The 9,790-nt window shown below is 35.8% G+C and overlaps 1 protein-coding gene across 2 annotated transcripts; it reads right to left on the bottom strand.

Moving 5' to 3' along the window:
* Nucleotides 1–3,012: 3,012 nt before the first annotated feature.
* On the bottom strand, nt 3,013–9,790 carry LOC110022944 (auxin response factor 2-like). 2 transcript variants are annotated; one of them, XM_020722124.1, is made up of 15 exons: nt 9,284–9,790; nt 9,066–9,178; nt 8,865–8,960; nt 8,717–8,773; nt 8,441–8,596; nt 8,224–8,308; nt 6,957–7,047; nt 6,705–6,869; nt 6,451–6,570; nt 6,274–6,349; nt 6,034–6,202; nt 5,000–5,928; nt 4,318–4,508; nt 3,994–4,195; nt 3,013–3,495 (listed from the first exon to the last, which is right to left on the bottom strand). In XM_020722124.1, exons 1-14 carry the CDS (start codon nt 9,378–9,380, stop codon nt 4,003–4,005), a joined length of 2,538 nt encoding a protein of 845 aa, XP_020577783.1. In that variant the 5' UTR covers nt 9,381–9,790; the 3' UTR covers nt 3,013–3,495; nt 3,994–4,002. The 2 variants fall into 2 exon arrangements, with proteins under 2 accessions (XP_020577783.1, XP_020577788.1); XM_020722129.1 differs by having other exon boundaries at nt 4,001–4,195.

Raw genomic sequence — 9,790 nt, 5'->3', positions numbered from 1 at the left:
CCTGTAAAAAAGATCCTTAAAAAAAGTTGCGGTCGCCAGTACGAATTTTTTTTTTTTTCTTTCAAAAAACCAGAGATAATCGTAGTTTTCTGACTGCAACCACAAATAGGTTTGCAAAACATAGATTCCTACCACAAAATTTTTAAAAACAGTCGACATAATGCTTTCACAAATGTCACAAAGTGCTCACTGTCAACACACTGCAGCCCCAAACTCACCCTTACTTTTCTAAGCCAATTCTATGTTTTTAGGAAGATGAGAGTTTGCCTCTTCTTCTTGCCTTATTATTGAATGATTACAAATGATTATGTCTCTATCATCTTGTGAAAAAGCTGAAATTATAAATACACACTTATTCAACCTCAGCACATTTTAAATAAAATATCTAGAATATATATAGTAGGGACAGATATAATGTTGGCCATCTTAAAAATCCTATTGATTTTATGTGGCACAATTTTAGTAAAAGATTGAAGACATTAGGAACTAAAATTAATGATAAAAATAAAAAGCTTCACTCCCATTTAGGGCTGTAAATGAGCCGAGCTTGAGTGAGCCAGGCTTGGCTCGTGTTCGGCTCATTCGAAATAGCTCGTGTTCGAAATCGGCTAGTGTTAAAAATTGGCTCGTGAACAGTGTGTTCGTGTTCGGCTCATGTTTGACTCGAAATTAGCTCATTAAAATTAAATTGAAAAAAAATAGATGTAATGTGTGAGATTCGAACCTGGACCAAATATATTTATATATATAAAAAATAACCACATTAGCACATGAGATGTTATGATTTAAATTTAGATATAAATATATATAACATATTATTATATAAATAAATAAATAATATAGGTAATATATTATTATATAAATAATTATATATATATTTTTTTATTTCGAGCTAAAACGAGCCGAACACGAGCGAACAAAGAACTGTTCGTGTTCGGCTCGTTCATAATTCGAGCTTTAAAAATTTGTTCGTGTTCTGCTCGTTTATTTAACCAACGAGCCTAACACGAGCTGTTCGCGAACAACGAGCTTTTTTTGACAGCCATACTCCCATTCATGTCTTCAGAAACAAGCTTTATTATAAATGTAGTAAAAGGAAATTAAAATTTTATAAATGTCTAAATGTTTAATATTACCAAAAATTTTTCGTAAAATCAGTATCCAATATATTTCGTAAGATAATTATTTAATGATTCGCAAATGTTTTCAGTCGAATCAATTCTGAGCTCTGCTGCATGCGACAGAAACTCTGAGTCTGTCTGACTCCGAAATGATCAAAACACCTACAGTACTTTGACAGTGTGAGGGCTTTTTTTTTAGGGATTCCAAAATGGGAACCCAACTGTTCAATGGTGATATGAATTAAAAAAAGAGGAATTTACTCAGATACCACAGAATTCTGATGTATTTATACATACCACCTCTAAACAAATAGGATAATTACATAGCCACTATAAAATATAACATTTTTGAAGTATTTTATATAAAAGTGAAAAATATAGATTGGGCATTTATAATGAATTTCGATATTCGAGTGAAAATTTCAAAAAAAAAATGTATGAAATAGGATGATTGATTTGTAAATAGCACTAATTTCAATTAAATATTTATATTTACTTACATTATCATTTAAATATTTAAAGAGTAAGAATTATATATAAACTATGATTTACTTGATTTAATATTCTTTAATGACGATCAACCAACGGTCAATAAAACTAGGAAGAATTATATATACATACCACATAATTTCTATGCATTTACATATTATGACAACCAAACTTAAATTTTTAAATAGATACCACCATGTTGAAGTTCAAAGATTAATATGACGGTTTTTAATGTTATATGAAATATTTGACAAAGATATGTGAGAAGATAAATTTAGGTATACATATGTAAATATAGAGGTGGTACGCCCGGAAAGATTAAAGATGTAAGAGGCTCATTTCATTCAACATCTTCGGCTAGAAAATAGTGACATTAGGTTCGATGTTATGTATTTGAAAATCCCTAAAATAAGAAAAAATATAAATCACAACAGAAATTATCTATGATTTTATGGTAGTTAAAATCTCGATGGCACATCTGATGAACCATATGACAATAACAATCTTCTTAATTATATTTTCTTAAATAATTCGCAGTTAAGCAACATTTGCTACAAGAAAATTTCATCACCACTTCAATCGCCCTTACACATCTTCATTTTAAGTAGGGCTGTCAAAAACACTCGTTGTTCACGAACAGTTTGTGTTCGATTCATTCGATAAGTAAACAAAATGAACGTAAACTTCTTTTAGCTCAATTAGTTAAACTGACCAAATACAAACATTGATGCATTCGTTTTTGTTCGAATCATTATTGCTGAAAATATAAATTAATTATATATAAAATGATAATTTTAAAAATTAAATTCAAAAATTATAATATATAATAATAATAATAATAATAATATATTAATGTATTATATTAGTAATATACTAATATAAATATTATATATTTATATAATAAAATTTATATAATTAATATAATATATTATTTTTATATTTTAATACTAGGGATGTCAAAATATCTCTTCATAATTCACAAACAGCTCGTGTTCAGCTCATTCATTAAGAAACGAACACAAACAATGACTTCACGAACAATTTCAAACACGAGCTTATTCCAAACAAACTAAATTTCAAACGAATCGAACACGAACACCTCTTTTCATTCATGTTCGATTTGTTTACACCCCTAGTCGTAAGCTACCGTATAGTGTTTCCTTGTCGTCTAATTATTATTTACTTTTTTTTACATTTAAACAAAAATTTAGTAGAGTAGTTAATTTTAGAATTATATATTTCAATTAGTGAAACTGAATAAAAACTTAATAAATTCCCACCCCCAAACGAATCCTAAAACTTGAAAAATCATTACAACAATCCAAACATGAAATTACGTCTAAATCAAATTTGAACTTAGCCACTCAAACAAAAATAGGTTAAAATAAAAAAGAAAATGAAATAAAGATTAGAAGGTGCAGATGGCTATGCACAAAAACTCAATATAAACAAAAATGTAAACACACAATCTTAACGATTGTCAAAATATTCATCAGCTAAAACCTACAGTTACCCCTTTTGATTGCTTTCAATCAAAACCACCACCTGCTCTCCCTTCCCATACAATGCGCAAAATATTATTATGCAGTCGGAAACCTACTAATAATATATATATATTTATATATTGGAGACCTACTAAGACGCGCGCTATTTACATATGGTTTGTGAAGGTGGTAATCATCAATAGCTATTAACACAGCCCCATTAACCTTCTACAAAAACCACAGAGAAAGACGCTTTTTTTACAGGACCCGACTGAGCAACCGAAGCAGCAGATAATGTGAAAAAAACAAAAGTAACCAAAGCTAAAACCCAAAACTGCATTTTAAAAAAGGATACCCAGTTTTCTTCTCCACACCATCCCTTACACTTCAATTCTTCCAACCTACAAATCAAATGTTGTCAGTCATTAAGAATACAACAACTACTAATTAAAAGGCATTATATTATGAATCCTTAATTACTAATCAAAACCTAATTGAGATATGTTAAAAACGTAGAAGATAATTATTTCTCCTTTGAAAAGAGTGTATTCTATTTTTAAAAGTTTAGGGTTTAGGGTATTTTTTTTTATATCAAAGTAGGGTGGTAAATGCATAAGAATTGGGTTGGTATGCATGCATATTCCAGCCCAATTCTTATGTCTTTGCCTATCTATCACCTAAACTTCAACTTCTACACATGCCACCGTGGTTATGCATGAAAAGTTGTATTACTTCACCTCTTAAAAATTAAAATGGTGATTTTTTTTTTGTGATATAAAATATTGAGTGGTATAAATGTAAAAAGGTAAAATTTAGGTGTTAGACATGCAAATACATTGGGTGAAATGTATGCCACCCAAAAAAAAAAAAAAAACAATTAACAAAGATGGCACGCTCACACTGAACCTCTAGGAAAAGCTTTTATCACTTTTCGCAGTAGCTTCTGAGGTTGACAGAGATGTCTTAGATTCCATTTCAGCCATGTTATCCTTCACGAAAGGCAATTTATCATCAGCTATTGGGTTGAGTGTTCCAGGGTTCATCTTCTGAACCTCCTCTTTGGTATATATGTAAATCTTTCGAACCATGCTACAGAATTCCCTGGTTAGCAAAAAAAAATAAAAATAAAAACTGTTATTGGTTTGGTCTAAGAAGCGGAGAAACTTCGCATTTAATGAAGTGGAAAATATGAATTAGCAGCAGACAGAGGGAGTGAAACTTACTGCCATGGATCATCTCCAACCAGCATCATATCGCCCTCATTGTCAGTATATACAATCATCCAGTTTTTATTGGAAGACATCAATTCACCTCCAAACTCAAACATTTTATCCAGCTCCGCAATAAGTTCAATGTATCCACTAAACCTGGCAAGATCCACCGACCTCCCGAGAGCAATACCCTGCTTATGCACCTGAAAAAAATATGAACAGTGAGGTTGAGTTGCATTTTCGAGGTGTAGTAGAAAAAAGGGCGGGGAAGGGGGAGACTAGTCTGAGGTTACATTAGTATTGCCATTAGAAAAGACTAGTCTATGGCTCTTGTTTTGCATGCATGAGGAACAAGGTGACTTGTAGTTTGTATCACATCAAAATATATCACCATTTTAACTTTTAAAAAAGCGCAATACATTTTTTCATGCATGGGTAAGATGGTATGTATGTAAATCAAAATTATGGATATTAGATATGTATATGTAAATACTTTCAACCGAACAAAAATTATTGAAAGTGAAAGGTGATAATATTGTCCATAGCAAGATTTCCAGAAAGAATGTGATTTAAGATTATATGAAACAGAACACGAGAAGGGGTTTATTTGATTCGTTTAATATTTTTACTCTCCTCATTCATAAATTATTACATCTGCATAACATAAAATAAAGATGGTGACAACAAGGCAAACCTTAGTGCAGCTTCTGACTGAAGGAGTAGTCGGAGGCTTGCTTTGTACATCTTTAGCAGGTTGTGATTGATGGCATTTCTCTGCTAAGGCAGTGTCGCTCGATTTTCCACCTTTTGAATGCTCAGAATGTTGGTCGGATTCAAAAACATATGGGTGAGGCAATCCGACGACAGCTGGCTGACTAAGCACTTCTTGCACTTGATGCAAATTTACCTTTGGTACTACAGGTTCTGAGGTTGGACTCCCATTAAGATCAACCCCAAAGAGCTTGTAGTTGCAGCCTTCTTTAGCCCTTTCATTTTCATTTTCATTGAGGGCTGCCTTCAAAGGCTGTGATTTTGGCGAGCATGTCTGTAATAACTTTTCTGCTAACGGGGATTTCAGGCGTTTTGTGAAACAGTCTTGAGGACGTTCGAAGCCCAGAAGCTGTATCACAGGGTGCCCTTCCACCCGACAAAATCCAATATTTTGATTTCTATGATTAGTCAGCTCAGTGGAATTAGCTGACATATTTCTTTCCAGATTCAGGTATGCATGAGATGGCATTAAAGACAAATGTCCTGAAAGCCAGTTTAGTTCACATTTCTGACCTGATAAACAGCTCTTCGGAGGCTTTGGATCAGCGGAAGTATGTTCAAAGTATGGCAAACCAAAATGATGCAGATCATCAGAAGTCTGAAATCCAGATAGCATGTCAGTATAAGAAGTTTCGTGCATACCAACTTGCATCCAACCATCTAAACCCACTATTTTTTGGGCACAAATAGGGTGTTTTTCTTCAATGTGGTTTGCAGGCCAAACAATAGACTTCAAAACAGGATCAGACAAATTGCTCTCAAAGTTGTTTCTCATGCTCGCAAAGTCATTTCCTTGTGCTTCCATTGCAACTCCATGGATCAGGGAAGGTTCTGCAGCCATTTTAGATGTCCCTATGCAAGACAGTAAAAATGAAAGTTGCCTAAGATCACAAAAAGAAATCAATGCAACCGCCTGAAAAATAAAAAAAACTTGCATAATACATTTCAGTATTCTACCTTCTCTGGTAAGGACAGAGGACTCCGGAGAAGAGGAGATCACATTCACTCGAGATCTTTTCGGTCTTGGAACTGGAAGAGGGTTAACTGGAGGGGTCATAGCGGGCTCAATTTGCCAGGGGGAAACTCTTTCAGGACGAGGAACAGAAGAATTTTCATCCCAGCGCACCTAAATCCATAAAGCAAGTGATCCATCACATAATATAAGCAACAACTGGTAGGAAATCTTCAACCTTGTACCTTAAGGCATCTCCATTTTGAACCAGGCCAACTGTTAGAATCAACATCTCCTATGTCAACTATCGTGCCAGTGAACCTGCACAAAGGAATGCAGAAGTTATAAAAATTGGGTAGCTTGCCTAGCTGGGCTTTACCGAACAATTTTATTTCATTTCACGAGACCATGAAATGTCATACCTTTGCTCAGGGGCCTCTTCACATTCAAAACTCATTTTGAACCTCATCCCAATGGAATGGTTGTTCTTTAGAGATTCCATGTACTGATTACATGGAATGATGAACTCAGAAGGGCTTGTCCTGTTATATTGGTTGTTCATTAAAAGGAAAAAAGAAAGCTTATTAAACAAATAAACAACAAAACAGTGATAATATGGCATGGCCTGGTTGCATCCCTATGGAACAAATGTTATTTTGGAATTTAAGCCAGATACCTCGGTTTATAGTACACAGTAAACATAGTGCCAGTAGAAATAGCATGCCAAGCAGTTGCAAGAACACCAAGATGCATGCTATGGCTAGATATGACTGAGGAAGGCACGTTGGTCTGCTGCCTCATTGCTCTCCTCACACCTACTCGTAGTTCTCCATTTGCACCCCTAAAAATATCAGTTTAGTTTAGAAGCAAAGCAAATGACACACAATCTAATAAAATCACAGGCCATAAGATGAAACTAATAGCTTACCTCAGAAAAATAAAAGCATCACCGGCGACAAGCCTCTTGGAGCCCACAAAGACACTCCACCCGCTCTGAAGCAGATGCCTTCTAGGTTGACCTATGAATAAAAAAGGAAAAAAAAAAAGAGAGAGGGAGAGATAATGAATCAGGAATGATGAAGTGCTATTTCAAAACGAAGTATACAAAATTTTTAAGAGATTAACAAAGAACCAACATCAAGCATTAAACAATAGGAACCAGGAAGCTATGGGAGTAATGCTGGAGCTCCAAAAATTCTAGCCAATTTCAATGAGCTGTGTGCCTCAAAGTGTACTAGTAGCTTTCCTACTTTTATCAAACATCACAAGCGCCCTCTGAATGACAAATTAATGAGGCATCTTGGATATTAATGCCAGCAAAATAAACAAAAATAATGCAGAACAAGTTACAACAACTGTTTCATTATAACAAAATGTATATTGGTAGCTAAAATAATGTATAGTATAGCTCAAAGCACAGCGACGTACACTTCTTACCCTATTAGCAGTGTAGCAAGGTGCAAGTGGAACAAAAAAACATGCACCATTTATTTAACCAATATAATTCCAGTAATATTTTAATTTTTTTATTATAGCATTTAGAGATATAGAAATGTGTACGGACGTTAAAGATCAAACAAAAGAAAAAAAAACTATGTAGGCCGAACAAACTTGCAAAAAACATGAAAATGATGAGGATAAGAGAAGCTCACTTATGCATGGAGGTGATGATGATTGATGATTCTCAAGATAACTAGGTTAGCCGTTGATGAATAAGGGACTTGCAAACAAATTATATATTTTAATTTTAAGCCTGAACTCTAAAGTTCAGAATTTGCCCTAACATTATGTTTAAGTACAGCCATGATACCTTTACATGTACGCAAATTATTTTCTTTACCAAGATGGCTGATTTTCTAATGCTATTATCATTAATTTTTAACTTCATGAATGTTATAGCAATAAAAGAAATTCAAAAATGAAGCAATTGATGAAACTATTCTTTACTGATAATTATGAATAAGATGAGATCAAACCATTTCAGTATAATAGATTGCAAGAGAAGGCAAACCAATAAAGCATTAAGTGATAAGACAGTAGCCTACAGCTTGGAAAATACTAAACAAACTATAATATGTGATCTACATGATAAAAGCATAACACCATAAAATATCTTCAATCATGTCAAGGAGAACACAAAAAACTCTTAGAAGTTAATTAAAATCAATAAAATGGCAAAAGTCTTTAGTCCTTACCTCTGAAAATATGACGAAAGCGCCACTCAACTCCATGCAAATCCTTTGCCACAAGCTCTTGCGTAGGAGGCTGCCTCGCCATATCCTGAAAGAGGAACAAGCATTTCAAATGAGTCCAAAAAGATAAAAAACCCTACAAATGATATTAAAAAAATATAGGATGATCATCAAAACAGGTTCAGCATCATAATATGAATGAGAAGCTGAAATCTCATACCAGAGGAGGAAGGCACTCATCTGCATGCCGCCTCAGAACTGAAAATCCCCCATGTGTGCTAGTATCAGACGCAGTCAGAGTTTTGCAAAATGAATAGGAAGGAGGCTTTGCTGGCGGCGGCAGCAGGGGCTCCTTCTCAGTGGACTGCTCATCTTGCTGAAACCAAACAAAATGCAAAAATAAATAAGTCCATAATCTTCTACATTTTTAACATAATACAGCACATCAGTTAGACTAATACATGTAAGCAAAGCAGGAAGCCAAGCACTAACTTACATTTGGCTCAGGGAATAGTGTTATCTGAGCATAAACCTCATCGGTATCCAACTCAGCCTGGCCAACAGTACATGCATATATGAGTTCCACAAAAAAGCAGTAGAAAACTTGTCCCTACAAAGAGAGAAGGATTGAAAATGGGGTATACCTTCAACTCAAGGTTCACCACACGGCAGAGTATCTTGGAAGGAAGATTGTAAACCGGCATCTGGTGGTCGGCCACCTGATTTGTCGAGGCCTCCACCTGGTTCGTCACCACGACAACAGCAAGCAACACCAATTAACAGCTAACAAATGACAGAAGAAACACAAAACGAAAATCAAACTCCTATGAAAAAATCGGAGCTACCTGCTCTATATGACCCTGAGGGAAGTAGAACACCCGCTCACCCACGCGCGGGACCGACACAAGCGGGCCGGCGCACGCGTGCCAGAGCTCGTTGTACAGCAAGTCCTCAGCCTCTGCCAACAAAACCAAAAACCATGAGCAAAACTTATAAGCAAAAACTTGCAAAAAGAGCAAGAGATCGCCAACACCGACGCGTCGGCTGATGGCGGTAGGCGTACCTTTGCCGATGGACAGACGATCCGTGCAGGACGAAGAGAGGCTATCTCCGTGGCCATTGGCGCCACTAGTCTTCACGGAAGCTTCCGAAGACGCCATCTCGAGTGAACAAAACCGGAGATCTCACATCCACGGTATAGATAGCTAAGATTTCGAAGACCCTCCAGCGCCAAAGCGCCACAGGAAAGCAGATCGGTGCGGGAGAACAGATCGACGGCTAAAACAACTCAGAAACCCTAGAAATCGATGAAGGTAGGGTGTCGGACTACACAACGACTGGAGATATAGCATGTGCCCTCTTTTCCGCTCGCTTGCGATAGCTACCGCCTCCCACCCGCGGCACTCCTTTTTCTTTTGCACAGAGGGGAGCAGAGAAGGACGAAGGAGGAGAGAGAGCAGAGAGAAAAATCCAGCTGCTAAAGGGTCTCTGTGGTACAGTAGTCGACCAGGAGGCCACCAGTCGTCCTCGGCTCGTCCACGGAAGGGTGACATTGCCACTTTGGGACATT

Source organism: Phalaenopsis equestris, unplaced genomic scaffold (genome assembly GCF_001263595.1).
Source record: "Phalaenopsis equestris unplaced genomic scaffold, ASM126359v1 Scaffold000002, whole genome shotgun sequence".
Classification (NCBI taxonomy): Eukaryota; Viridiplantae; Streptophyta; class Magnoliopsida; order Asparagales; family Orchidaceae; genus Phalaenopsis; species Phalaenopsis equestris.
This window is presented reverse-complemented; position numbering and strand designations above follow the sequence as displayed.

What these genes read in the sequence shown, in the direction of transcription:
- LOC110022944 (XM_020722124.1), bottom strand. Translation starts at nt 9,380, where the DNA reads ATGGCGTCTTCGGAAGCTTCCGTGAAGACTAGTGGCGCCAATGGCCAC. An exon ending in TCGTCTGTCCATCGGCAAAG is followed by an intron (nt 9,179 to 9,283) that starts GTACGCCTACCG and finishes TTTTGTTGGCAG; the next exon opens with AGGCTGAGGACTTGCTGTAC. An exon ending in CTTTCGTCATATTTTCAGAG is followed by an intron (nt 7,048 to 8,223) that starts GTAAGGACTAAA and finishes TTTTATTCATAG; the next exon opens with GTCAACCTAGAAGGCATCTG.